Source organism: Rosa rugosa, chromosome 7 (assembly GCF_958449725.1).
Source record: "Rosa rugosa chromosome 7, drRosRugo1.1, whole genome shotgun sequence".
Classification (NCBI taxonomy): Eukaryota; Viridiplantae; Streptophyta; class Magnoliopsida; order Rosales; family Rosaceae; genus Rosa; species Rosa rugosa.
Window position 1 is genome coordinate 34,715,007 of NC_084826.1, and position 15,404 is coordinate 34,730,410.

The window sequence follows — 15,404 nt, forward strand, 5'->3', positions numbered from 1 at the left end:
TTAAGGAAAGAGAAAAAGGTGGAGACCAAGAAAAGCTCAAATGAAGACTAGATACATTCCTACATTCCCTAAAGAGTTTTGGCCGAATTTAAAGACAGAAAATCAGAAATTATCTCAAGAATTTCGGCAAGAAAATCAAGGGAAATATTCTAGGAAATTATGTGATTGGTTGAGACACCTCATAGGGCTTATGTGGCAAGAAGTCATTGGAGGAAATTATGTGGAAGTGCAAGCAATTGCCGTGAGCTTTTCTAGGGTTTTGGACGGCATGGAGACCTAGGGGCCGTCCCCTATATATTCCTCTCTTCTCTCAACGTCAGGGGTTCCCTTCCTTTGTGTTTTACAACTTTAGAAAAATTCAGAAAAGCTCTCTAGCCTAGCCGTGCTCTTCTCCATCCTCTAAGGCAACCACGAAGTGCAAGCAAGGCCGAGGAAGAAGAAGACAAGCCGTGAACACCATCCATCCTCCACCTTGAAGATTGCTTTCGAAATTCAAGAGACCACATCACCTTTTCGTTCATCACCATCTCCATCTCTTGGTGTAATTCGATTCTTCCTTGTAACTTTGTTTGTATTTTCGTTGGTTATGCCTTAGTTGACACATATGTTTGAACAAGTATTGTTTTCTGAAATTTTATGATTAATAGTTAATTTTCAGATTCATACTTTGCGAATTATGGTTGCTTATGTGTGAGTGTTTGATTAAATTTGCATGATAGAAATCTTTTGTATGTTAATCTTAAAGGGTTCGAAACTTTTAGGGTTTTTATATAATTGGTGCTACGAATTTAAGAACATGAATCAAATTTTTGGTTTTGTGTTCTTGAATCAATAAGTAGTAAAGGTTTTGTACAAAAACCGAATTTAATCAAAGAAGATTGCAATTAGGTGGACTTTTTCATACTAAGTTGCACATTTGAATTGATAGCCTTTCTAGATGCTTAATGCGTTAAACATGTATGATTGACTAGCTTTCTAGGGCTTGAATGCATGTTTGATAGGATTAGTCTATGTGCTTTCACTTAGATTAATTAGCGTTGAAAGTAAAATATGGGAAATTGCTTGCTTTGAGCGTTTCACATGATCAACTCCTCTTGCATGACTATGATGAACAATGATGAACTAGAATTAATTTTAATCATATGTTTCGATTTTGATCTTTGTTCTTGCATTCCATTTATATTTTTATGTTTTAGCATTTTAATTATTTTGTTAACTTAGTTTAATTTTCAGAAAAACCAAAATCAAAAACCCCCTTTTTAATTCGTAAATAATGTGCATATGTGTAAATATATTACTTTGTTTTAATTTTAATTGTTTAATTGTTTGACAATGACAGGTGTACCCTCAATCCCCGGAATAGAACGATCCCTATTTATTCTATGCTACTAATGACATTTCAGGGTTAAATTATGCGCTTGCTAAAAGCGTATCAAAATCAAAGAAAAGAATATACAATTTACGAAAATTAAAGAACAAACATACAAGTTTACGAAAAACACTTTACAAATTTACAAGAAAGAACAACAAGAGTTAGAGAGAACACATACATATATCACACGAAATTAGAGAGAAAAGAATTATGAGAGAAACAAATATACAAGTCTACATATATATAGGATCCGAAAATTAGAGAGAAAACTAAGTTAGAAAAGGTTTTGGAAATCCTACACCTATTTAAATACATTTTACAAATCCATATCACATAGGGAATCCATATACAACAAGGATACATATTATTATTTAATTAGAATTACTTAATCTACAAGAAAACAAATTATTGACCAAGTCAAACAAGAAATCCTAAGTCAAAACTAACTCTAACTACTTTTCCTAAAAAACACCAAAGAATCCCTAAAATATAGGAACACCTAAAAAACACAAAACAAAATCCTAAAAACCACCAAATTAATTCCTAGAAAACACTAACACATATTTACTATTCACGGATTTATAAAACATTTTTTTTATTTTTTTATTTACATGAACATGCTACCTAAAAACTCTAAGTTAATTTTATTTATTTACAAATATACAAAAACACATAACATAAAAGATAGGGGGGTTTTTGAAGATTGAAAAACAGAAATTTTCTAAAACATTAAAAGATTAAAAACGTTTTATTTACATAGGTGGGAAAAGAAGGATTTTTGGAAAACAATTTATCAAGAACCTTTCAAGAACAACATATTCATGCATCCCTTAATCTTGTTAATTACCATGGAAAGATATCGACCAAGAAACAAAGTTACAAGCGCCCAATGTCCCTTATATGACTTCCCTTTACACAATTGACTAGGTTTTTAGGACACTTTGATAAATCCTTACCTTTCATTTCTTTAAACCTTGAGCCTGAGCCCCATTACAACCTTTGAGAGGACCTTCTTGATCCTTAAGATGGGACAGCCTTTGATGTGGAGATGAGTTACAAGAGTTGAACCTATGGCAGTCCATTCGTGCAAGTAGTTGGTATCCTTCATGAGATCTTTTGAAAGAAAATTATATTCACAAAGTGCTTTTCGTTTCTTATATATGTGAGCTATTTGAATGCCTTAAAATATGTTCTCTCACATATACTTGAGTGATTATAAGCTTTTAAGCATTGCCATGATCTGAGAGAAGAAAGAGGGATATACTTTGTTAGATTTGAATCATACTTGTCTGAAGCATGCTGAGCTTAACCCCATCACCATTGTTACAACCAAGTCCTACTTATGTATGTGCGGATTATATGTTTTAGTTAACTCTCGAATGCTTAAATATTGATTCTTGGTTGAGTGCTAATCTTGAGGTTGTGAAAGTAAGAGATTTCTGAGACAAAATGTTGAAGGGCAATAGAGTCATTGTTTGTGTAATGTCTTTGTCTTTTCTTTCTTTAAGTTTTCGTTGAGTCTGAGTCTTTGTTTTTAATTTCTTTGTTTTTATTTTACTAAGGGACTAGCAAAAGGTAAGTGTGGGGGAATTTGATAGGAGCATTTTAATGCGACGTTTTAACTGTTATTTCCTCATATTTACTTAGTTATTTCCTTAAATAAATCCGTATTGATTAGGAAAGTTTCCATCTTTAGAAAGTTTCTATTTTTAGTAATTTTAATAAAAGTTTCTATTTTCTAGGTACATTGGAATAAATGATAAGGAAATAAAGCTGAAATGAAGAAATGGAGTTTTCCTGGTCCGACTAGGAATCCCAGTCAACGCAGGAATCCTGATGAGGCTAGGAAACCTGAAGGTATTAGGAGACCACATGGCTTGAAGATGACGTGGGAGATATTATGGGAGATTAAATCTGATTTTTGCATGGGAAATCAAGGAGATTATGTTGAGAAAATCAAGGGAGAGTTTCAAGGGATTGTGCAACAAGAAAAAGACTCAAAACAAGTCCAGATTCGTTCCTTAATTCCCTCAAGATATGTTGGCTGAAATTAGAGAATAAAATCTGCAATTTTAATGTGAAAATCAGGAGAAAATCAAGGGGAGGATGTTAAGGATAAAGCCATGGAGAGATTTAAGGGAGAAAAGGTCCAAAATGAGTCCGGATACATTGTCTAGGTTCATGCCTAGATATTTGGCCGAAAATTAAGAGAAAAATCAGAAATAATCTTGGGAAAATCAGCAACAATATATTAGGGATTGATTTTGGAGGTTTTTGATTGGTTGGATGACACACAGAGCTGACGTGACGCTACGTGATTGGTCGAAGCTGTGTGGCAAAGCTTGGCTGTTCCCCTATATAAACCCCCCTATGCTAGACGTTTAAGACACACCTTTCATTCAGAAAATCCTCCATAACGTCATAAGCTCTCTCTCTCTCTCCATTCTCTAGTTGCAAAGTTCTGCGTTTTCAAGCAAGGAGAGGAAGAAGAAGAAGGAGCCGTGAAGATCATATCCTCCATCATCCACCTTGAAGGCTTGCTTCCAAGATTCAAGATCCAACCATCTAGCTCTCCATCTCCATCTCCACTCACGGTGTAATTCGTTCCTTTTCCTTGTAACCTTTTTGGTTTCCTTGTTTGATTTCGTATGAACTTGTTTCTAGTTAACCTAACGTTTAGGGCAAAGTTTAAGCCCAATTTCTATGTTTAAATAAAGTTTTCAGATTCTATAATTGTGATTCGAGAGTTGCTTATGTGAGTTTGTTTAATTAAATTTGCTTTATAGATAACTTTTGTATTTTAATCTTATGTGGTTGCAAACACTTAGGGTTTCGATATAATTGGTGCTAGGTTTAAGGACATGAAATCGACTTTTCGTTTTGTGTAAACTTGAATCAAAGTAGTAAAGGTTCTGGACAAGAATCGAATTTAATTAACGAGGATTGCAATTAAGTGGACTTTTCCATACTAAGTTGTACACTTGAGTTGATAGCCTTTCTTTATGTGTAATGCATTAAACATGACATGATTGACTAGCTTTCTAGGGTTTGATTGCATGTTTGATAGGATTAATCTAGGTGCTTTCGCTTAGATTAATTAGCATTGAAAAGTAAAAAATGGGAATTCATTTGCTTTCGAATGTTTCACATGATCAACTCCTTTCTCATGACTTAGATGAACAATTATAGGGTTTGAATCGAATTTGATTACATGGAATTGGTTTTGATCTTTGTTCCTTGCGTTCCACCCTTGTATATATGTTTTTACGTTTTCTTTATTTGATTTAACTTTTGATTTTATAATTCTTAAACCCCCCTTTTATTTTGTTATTTGTATATATTCTTTTTGTAAATAATACTTTTTACTTTTACTAATTAATTAATTGTTTTTTGCAATTACAGGTGTACCCTCAATCCCCGGTTAGAACGATCCCTACTTATTCTATACTAACAAAAGCATCGCCAATTTAAACCCTGAAAATGTCGAGCGTTAGTATAGAGTAAGCAGGGATCGTTCTAAATCGGGGATTGAGGGTGCTAACATGTGAGAACAAAATCAAAGAAAAGAATATACAATTTACGAAAATTAAAGAACAAACATACAAGTTTACGAAAAACACTTTACAAATTTACAAGAAAGAACAACAAGAGTTAGAGAGAACACATACATATATCACACGAAATTAGATAGAAAAGAATTATGAGAGAAACAAATATACAAGTCTACATATATATAGGATCCGAAAATTAGAGAGAAAACTAAGTTAGAAAAGGTTTTGGAAATCCTACTCCTAGTTAAATACATTTTACAAATCCATATCACATAGGGAATCCATATACAACAAGGATACATATTATTATTTAATTAGAATTACTTAATCTACAAGAAAACAAATTATTGACCAAGTCAAACAAGAAATCCTAAGTCAAAACTAACTCTAACTACTTTTCCTAAAAAACACCAAAGAATCCCTAAAATATAGGAACACCTAAAAAACACAAAACAAAATCCTAAAAACCACCAAATTAATTCCTAGAAAACACTAACACATATTTACTATTCACGAATTTATAAAACATTTTTTTTATTTTTTTATTTACATGAACATGCTACCTAAAAACTCTAAGTTAATTTTATTTATTTACAAATATACAAAAACACATAACATAAAAGATAGGGGGGTTTTTGAAGATTGAAAAACAGAAATTTTCTAAAACATTAAAAGATTAAAAACGTTTTATTTACATAGGTGGGAAAAGAAGGATTTTTGGAAAACAATTTATCAAGAACCTTTCAAGAACAACATATTCATGCATCCCTTAATCTTGTTAATTACCATGGAAAGATATCGACCAAGAAACAAAGTTACAAGCGCCCAATGTCCCTTATATGACTTCCCTTTACACAATTGACTAGAACAAGCGCCTAACCAATATACTTCAAATGCAGGTATCACACAATCAAAGCGACTCATAATCTCATGCATTCAAATCATTAAGAGCAAGTGAAAGTTTAGTCAATAAACATGCAAATTCAAGTACTCAAAGCAAGTCTTTTCATTACATGCATAATCTGATCTCGACCTTTGTACAAAGCCTTTACTACCGTATTGAATTAGGATCAACAAGCGTTCACCTAATTACTAGCTCCGATTACATGCAATCATCCTAAGCGTGCACTCAAAGAACAAGAACATGCAAAAGTTATCTATAAAACAAAACCAGATTATCATTCCATATTTCGGCAATCAACAAGCATCAAGAACACAAAAACACATCAAACATAGAAAAGCATATCAAAATCGCATCCAAAAATCAGAAAGTTAACTCATGGTTTCGGTTTTACACAAAGAAAAACAAAAACAGCAATTATATCTAACAAGTTACAAAACCGAGAGGAAAACATGATGAAGATGGTATGAACAACCCTTGACTACGTCCCAAGGTCCAAAGCAGATCCAAGGCAGCAACACAAGGTGAAGATCACGGCAAAGGATGGAGGATGGCACGGCTAGGAACTTGTAGAAGCAAAAACCTGAAACTCAAGAGCAAACCGGTGAGAAACGAAATTGTGGAGACGTCAAATACACTAGGTATATATATGAGAACGTATCAAGGCACTCCCAATTCGTTTCTACTTGGTTTCTCCAAAGTTGTGTTGATCTAGGACTTGTTTGGCACAAAGCAGATTTCCGGCAGACTTGACCTCAGTGCACTAAAACGGCCATAACTTCTTCTAGAAAATATATATCGCTGAGCTGTAAAACTTTCTGGAAACTAGACATCTGTAGCTTTCCAACCATATAAAGATCATAATTTTCTGAGCTCTGAGAGATTAATGGCACTCCGTTGAAGTTGACTGATCTGCACAGGCAGTAATCCGAATCTGTAATGGATTTGACTTTTAAAGCAGAACTTAAGTCCAACTCCGTTTTCCTTCACATCACATGCCTCTCACATGTCTTCCACGCCTTATTGAAGAATGAAACGTCAAGAACTCCCTAGAACCTTCAAGAATCTCACGACAATTCCAATCCTTTTCCACTTCGAATTCCAACTCCATATTTCTCTCAAAACCGAATCCAAAGTGGATTGCTCTTCCATGTGCACGACATATGATCTTCTTGAGACTTCTAGATACTTCATGAACGTTCCAAGGCTCTCCTAGTATAAGTAGAACTCCATATGCAAGTAGGTTTCCTAGTTGAATACTGCTTTCTTTTCCGAGATGCTTCTACACTCTTCCGGAACCTTCTTGAGTAATCCTTATCCAACAGGGACTCCTTGTCACACTAGTATTCCTTATCTGAGTAGAATTGGGTTTCCTTGTCCAAGCAGAACTCCTAGTCCAAGTCAGCTTCAGACTCCTACTTCAACTGGGATTCCTTTTCCTAGTCAAACTGGGAAAACTTCCATTTCTTCATTTTTCTTCATTTTTCTTCATTTCTGCGCCACTTGTGCCTTCCTTAGCCATTTTTGGACTTTGAGACTCCATTTACACCTGTAAAACACTAACTAAGTTAAATTGATCAAGATAAAGGAAATAACTTAGCAAAATATAGGGTTTAAACATTATAAACGTCGCATTTTATGCTCCTATCAAATTCCCCCACACTTAGCTTTTGCTAGTCCCTTAGCAAAATCAACATAACAAACCAAAAAGACTAAGAAACAAAACAAAGAACTAACGAAAATACTAAGTATGGAAAACGAAAACCAAAGACTCAAGACTCAAAAACGTAAAACACAAAGAAGACTCCAACGAAAATCAAAACTAAAAACAAAGACACAAACGTTGACATACACAATGACTTCTAAGCCCTTTAACATATTGTCTCAGCAATCTCATACTTTCAAGTCACCAAGATTAGCACTTAACCAAGCATCACATCTTCAAGATATTCGAGAGCTAATTACAAAACATAATCCACATATAAGCATGTAAGACTTGGGAGTAAACAATGGTGATGGGTGAGCTCAACATATTTCGAACAAGTCATGATTCAAACCTCACATAGGTATATCACTCTTTCTTCTCTCAGATTCAAGGCTCATGCTTAAAAGCTCATCACTCAAGTATATGTGAAAGAATAACAAGTGTATCACATATGTATAAGAAACGAAAGCACATATATATTTTTCTTTCTTTAAAAGATCTCATGAAAGATATCAACTACATGCACGAATGAACCCAAGCCATAAGTTCAACAGTTATAACTCATCTCCACAGATCAAAGGCTGTCCCATCTTAAGGATCAAAGAGGTCTTACAATTAAAGGTTGTAATGGGGCCAAGGCTTAAGGTTTAAAGAAACGAAGGGATAGGAAATCATAAAGTATCCTGAAAACCTAGCAGAGCACTTGCTGATGTAGAGAGACTACTTTTTCGAAATCCACCATATGCATAGCAAAACGTCATGTGTCCTCAAAGGCTTTATAAAAAGGCCAAGTGTCATCATGTTGGGCCCAATCTTCATTCTAACCTTCTTTTGAACAAGTGTGAATCGGACAAAGACCAAATTCTTCAACAATGGGCCTTCAATTTAAAGCAAACTCCAAATCCACAAAGTATAGGGGACTAAAATCCATAGAACTTAACCAATAACACATTTTTTCTCTTTAATTGCCGAAAACATTCTTTTTCTTTTCTTTTTTTTTTTTCGATTTCAATTTTTTTTTTTCTTTCTTTCTTTCGGCAATTACATACAATTTTTCTTATGGACAAGTATACCCCCACACTTGAACTTCTTCATGTCTTCAAAATTCATCCTTGACGCCAAAACTCCAAGCAAAGTCTCAAAGTATGCTCCACTAAGTCTTTAGAACAAAGGGTAAGGATTTAACTATACTAGGGTTAAAGGTTAAGGAATTTTGAGGGTGATGAAAGAAAAGGTTCAATGTAGGCTCAAAATGGTTAACTAGGGGGGTCCCACGACGGGCACAAATAGGGACACAGGCTTTATTTGGCAATGGTGGTGAAAATCCTAAGTAAGTACCTTTATCCTTTCCAGAATCAGGGCCATGTATTGATATTAAACGTCTCAACAAGCATAACAGTGAATTCTAGCATTCTCTAGTCCATTAAACTTAATCTATGGCATGTAATCAATCAAGATAAAAGAATAATGAGATCAACAAAATCATCGCCAAGAAAATAAGAGTATAATTCATTTTTTTCATTAATCATTCACAAAGAAAGGGCACATGGCTCAAATTCTCACTTAGGGTTATTATGAATCATAACTTATCTTCCACATGTTCATATTCTGTACCAAAGTTACGCATGCACCATATCTACTACACATTCATATGCTTTTCATAAGTCATAATAAACCAAAGAATATCATCAAACATTATCTCAATCTTGTGATCCTCTTTTAGCCTTAATTTCAGAGATATAAGCACATCCTAGACAGTTAAAAGGGCATCCTAAGACTCGATCACAAAACAAAACAACAACAACACATAAATGACGCAACAAACATGACAAAAACGTTTTGGACTTAGGGATTCTTCTCTTCTCCTTTTGGTAACTCCTTTGGAACATGACCAGGTGAAGAGAGGAACGATTTTGGCGGAGCTCAGCTCACTTGATTGACAGGGGACGAGACCCTTTGTCAGCACTTCTCATATCCAAACTAGACCTTAGACATCACATGCCATTGGATGCGCCTACGATGAAGAAGATATTTACCCAAAATTCATTTTGACTCTAACAATAATAACTAAACAAACAAACAAACAAAGAACATAAAGTTAACGCAAATTTTTTTTTTTTTTTTTTTTCTGTATTTTCCGATTTTTTATTTTGTTTTCTTTGTATAACCACAAAAACTAGCTAAGTGAAACGTTAAACCCTTCCCCCACACTTAAATCATGCATTGTCCTCAATGTAGAAACAAGTATAAGGCATACAAAGCATCAAGCAAGCATAGAAGAAAAGTTAACGCAACAAATCCTAAAATAAAAACAAAGTTGACGAAAATAAAAGAGAAGGGAAGAGTTCAAGAGAGCAAATCTGCATTGATGGCTCCTCCACAGCTACGGATGAAATGGGTTGCCTCCCATGCAGCGCTTAATGTTTAAAGTCTTTCAGCCTAGACTTGCACCTTCATTTATTCCTCAGTTGGTGGTGTCTCTTGGAGGGGTACATCCTCCACATTGTGCTCCACAAACGACTCATAGTAAGGCTTAAGACGATGGCCATTCACCTTGAACTCAGCTCCAGTAGTGTTACTTCTTATCTGTATAGCACCATGAGGAAAAACATTAGTAACAATAAAAGGACCAACCCATCTAGAGCGCAACTTACCAGGAAAAAGTCTTAATCTAGAATGAAATAAAAGAACTTTTTGACCAACTACAAAGGTCTTTCCACGAATCATCTTGTCATGAAAAGCCTTTGTCTTTTCCTTGTAAATCCGTGCACTATCATAGGCATCATTTCGAATTTCCTCAAGCTCATTGAGTTGCAACTTCCTATGAAGTCCAGCTTCGTCCACGTCCATGTTGAATCTCCTCACGGCCCACCAAGCCTTGTGCTCCAACTCCACAGGTAAGTGGCACGCCTTCCCATACACCAACCGAAATGGTGACATCCCTATTGGCGTTTTGAAGGCTGTCCTATACGCCTGATGCGGCTAAAATAGCCTCACAATTTAACCCTGCAAAATGTAGTTGTCAGTATAGGATAAGCAGGGATCGTTCAGTCCGGGGATTGTAGGGTACACCTACACAAAAAGGTCAATTGACAAATAAAAGAATAAAATGGGGGTTTTGGAATTTGGTTCCTAATCTACTTAAAATAAAAACAAAACAAATAAAACTATATACATTGATCGACTTCCCTAACCTAGACCAATACCACTCAGAAATTACTAAGTGTAAAAACAGAAAATTCATTTCAACATGCTACAAAAATGTGCCCATCTTAAACGCTTAGATAAGAGCCCAAATGAAAAGCCTCAGCGGATCAATCCATTTATCTGATTCGTTCTAATGTAGGTTTGGATCGGAAAAGTCCTTACCAAGCCTAATACTACTAATTTTCGAAAACACTCAGCGTAATTCTCTTAACTAGTAGTATTATCTAACCCTCGAATCAACTCACACGTGCAAATTAACCATTACTCATAGAATTTAACACGTAATTTCCAGAATCGTTTAATCATTAAAGCATGATTTTTACCACTTTTTAGAACTAATTGCTACTTGTTTAACTCAGCGCCTTAACAAATAACAATTACCCTTGGCAAATTAAGCAAACACACAAGAATACTCAGCGTGATTCTAGCATGCAAACTTATGAACCTAACTCTGAAAATTACCTAAACACATAAAAGGGCACAAGATTGTAACATGCATCATAAAAGAATTCTCGAAATTAACTCAATAATAAATTGAAAATCTCAAAAATATTAATAAAAATATTCTGAAAATTTCATGTCTCCAATTACACAACTCGCAAATCCGAACACACAAAACCGAAACAAAAATTGTGAGTAGAGTCATAGTTACACTTTGAAGCTTTCCTCAGCGGCTTGGCAACAAGGTGATGAACTCGTCTCTGCTATGGTGGTGGAGCGTCCTTGACTCAGCGCCTAAGAACTTCGTAGATTGATGGATGGATGGTGGTCACGGTCTTGTAGGTGATGGAAGTTTAAGGAGTGAATTGGGCAGAGTCTTGGAATAGTTTTTGGCCAGGAAGTGAGAGACAAGGAACTGATCTTGGTCAGGAAGTGATACTAATTCTGGTCTGGACGTTGCCTATTTATAGGAGAGCATTGGTTGGCTTTTGTCGATCATACCCTTCATCATTGGACGGATGGGATTGCATCATAATTCCTTTAATTTTCCAACTGAAAACGTCTCCTTTATGGCCTTAACTTCTCTCATAATGGGGTCTTTTAACAGCTGAAACGTCTTTCTCCTTTATTTATTTTCCAGTTGAAACATCTTTCTCCTTTATTCCGCAACTGAAAACGTCTCTCCTTTATTCCCCAACTGAAAACGTCTTTCTCCTTTATTTCCCTTCTTCATTGCTTGGTCAAACGTCTTTAAATGCTTTATTTTCTGATTCCATCGTTGCTGTTTCCAAGAGTTCCACCAGCCAAGGTTTCCTACAACAAGCAGGAGAATATCAGAATTTTTTTAAGAGAAAATAAAGGGAATTAATGTAAAGACCGCAAAAACGTCGACGGTAAGGAATCCTGATCCTGTTAGGATTTTTTTTCATAAATTTCGCATTTTGCGCCTATTTTACGCCAAACACTGTACAAGACTCTTAAACTGACTCGATAACTCAAAACACGAAACTTAAGGGAGAAACAAGCCTAAAATGGGGCATATACTCAATAATATCGTCGCACTTTATGCTCCTATCAAATACCCCACACTTAGCTTTTGCTAGTCCCTTAGCAAAACAGAAATACAAAACAAAACAAAGACTCGACAAAAAGCAAGTAAATGACTCTACTACCCATAACTGTTGTCTCAGAGACTCCAAACTCATGGCTTTCACGTTAAACACTTAATCAAAATCGCATAGATAATTCCATGGTTAATAAACATGTAACGCTCATATGACTAAGTAAGATGTGGAGAACTTAAGTTATACAGTGAATGATAGCATGTTTCGAACGAGTCCAATCCAAACTCACAAGGCATACTCTCGATTTTTCTCTCAGAAATGGCTATGCTTAAAAGCTTCACACTCAAGTATATGCAAGAGAACAAATTGTAAGGCAACAAACAGCTTGCATATTTCATCAATAAACGCATTTTGTGAAGAATTATTAAAGACCTCATGAAATGACTAAGTGCACAAATGGACCTAAACCATAAGCTCGACTGCGTACCTGACTCCACTAACCAAAGACTGCCCATCTCAAGGATCAAGTCAGCACTTAAAATAGGTTGTAATGGGGCTAAGCTAGGGTTTTCGAAATGAAGATTAAGGATACAAAAATCCTAAGGACCTAGCAGAGCATATATGGACCACCTTATGTCATCATTTTTGTAGACCAAATATCATTGTTTTGGGCCAAACCTTCACTCTAACCAACATGGGAATGGACAAAGGCATAATTTTCAACTTTGAGCCTTCTACAAATTTGAAAGTCCAAAACCACACTTCAACAATTTCCCAAGAGTTTTCTTTTCAATTTTTCTTCTCTTTTGCCACTTTTCTTTCTTTCTTTCTTTTTCATTTTCATTTTCTTTCAATTTTTTTTTATGGAAAATTTTTTTTTTCTCTTCTTTTTTTTTTCTTGGATTTTCCCCACCCCACACTTGTCTTTCATCGTCACCCCTACACATTATGTCATGCTCTACTAAGTCCCTAGGACAAGGGTAGAGATATCCTGTACTAAGCTCAAGGTAGGGTAGTGAGGGTGATGAAACAAAGGTTTTAAACGTAGGCTCAAAGGGGTTCACTCTAAGGAGTCCCACGACGGGCACAATTGGGGACACATGCTTGTTTGGCTATGGTGGTTACCCTAATGCCTTCTATCCTATCCAGGATCAGTGCATATTATGGCATACAAGTTTTGACAGTCACAACAGCCGAGTTCTAGTACTCTCTAGTCCATTAAAATCTATGGCACAAGATCATTGGATTTTCAAAGAATGATGAGGTTTTGCAAATACAGCCACGAAATTCTAGAATTATCAATTAAGCACTCGAAAAGAAAGTAGTTTAGCTCAACAGCTCACTTAGGGTCAAATGAATTAGACTTAATCCTAGCATGCTTAATGAACCAAGTTACAATCCTATCTCAAATCTTCATACAAGTATCACAATGTCGATTAACCACAGAATTCAATTAAGTCCTATTTCGATTGTGAAAACCTTCAGCCATGAATTCAGAGACATGTTCATCCTAGACGTTAGGAGCATCCTAAGACTCAAACAAACAAAAAGACTATAAAACCAACAAAATAATTATTATTATTATTATTTTTTTTTAAACTGAAAAAATTCTGAAAATAAAGGTGTAAACCCACCCCATACTTAGAATCTACATTGTCCTCAATGGGAAGGGTAAAATAAACAAACAAACAAACAAAGACACAAGTACAATTCAACCTAAGCAAGTGAAGGGATAGAAATGTCAAACTCTCGTTGATGGCTCCTCCACAGCTTCTGTTGAAATGGGTTGCCTCCCTGATGCGGCTAAAATAGCCTCACAATTTAACCCTGCAAAATGTAGTTGTCAGTATAGGATAAGCAGGGATCGTTCAGTCCGGGGATTGTAGGGTACACCTACACAAAAAGGTCAATTAACAAATAAAAGAATAAAATGGGGGTTTGGAATTTGGTTCCTAATCTACTTAAAATAAAAACAAAACAAATAAAACTATATACAATGATCGACTTCCCTAACCTAGACCAATACCACTCAGAAATTCATTTCAACATGCTACAAAAATGTGCCCATCTTAAACGCTTAGATAAGAGCCCAAATGAAAAGCCTCAGCGGATCAATCCATTTATCTGATTCGTTCTAATGTAGGCTTGGATCGGAAAAGTCCTTACCAAGCCTAATACTACTAATTTTTGAAAACACTCAGCGTAGTCCTCTTAAGTAGTAGTATTATCTAACCCTCGAATCAACTCACACGTGCAAATTAACCATTACACATAGAATTTAACACGTAATTTCCAGAATCGTTTAATCATTAAAGCATGATTTTTACCACTTTTTAGAACTAATTACTACTTGTTTAACTCAGCGTCTTAACAAATAACAATTACTCTTGGCAAATTAAGCAAACACACAAGAACTCTCACCGTTATTCTAGCATGCAAACTTATGAACCTAACTCTGAAAATTACCTAAACACATAAAAGGGCACAAGATTGTAACATGCATCATAAAAGAATTCTCGAAATTAACTCAATAATAAACTGAAAATCTAAAAAATATTAATAAAAATATTCTGAAAATCTCATGTCTCCAATTACACAACTCGCAAATCCAAACACACAAAACCGAAACAACAATTGTAAGTAGAGTCATAGTTACACTTTGAAGCTTTCCTCAGCGGCTTAGCAACAAGGTGATGAACTCGTCTCTGCTATGGTGGTGGAGCGTCCTTGACTCAGCGCCTAAGAACTTCGTAGATTGATGGATGGATGGTGGTCACGGTCTTGTAGTTGTTGGAAGTTTAAGGAGTGAATTGGGCAGTCTTGGAATAGTATTTGGCCAGGAAGTGATAGACAAGGAACTGATCTTGGTCAGGAAGTGATAGACAAGGAACTGATCTTGGTCAGGAAGTGATGGAAATTCTGTTCTGGAAGTTGCCTATTTATAGGGGAGCATTGGTTGGCTTTTGTCGATCATACCCTTCATCATTGGACGGATGGGATTGCATCATAATTCCTTTAATTTTCCAACTGAAAACGTCTCCTTTATGGCCTTAACTCCTCTCATAATGGGGTCTTTTAACAGCTGAAACGTCTTTCTCCTTTATTTATTTTCCAGTTGAAACATCTTTCTCCTTTATTCCGCAACTGAAAACGTCTCTCCTTT

At 35.4% G+C, this 15,404-nt stretch overlaps 1 protein-coding gene across 1 annotated transcript; it reads right to left on the reverse strand.

Annotated features, from left to right (window-relative positions):
* Window positions 1-9,986: 9,986 nt before the first annotated feature.
* LOC133723215 (uncharacterized) lies at window positions 9,987-10,469 on the reverse strand. Its single transcript, XM_062150031.1, has 2 exons — window positions 10,221-10,469; window positions 9,987-10,115 (listed from the first exon to the last, which is right to left on the reverse strand). Exons 1-2 carry the CDS (start codon window positions 10,467-10,469, stop codon window positions 9,987-9,989), a joined length of 378 nt encoding a protein of 125 aa, XP_062006015.1.
* Window positions 10,470-15,404: the final 4,935 nt, after the last annotated feature.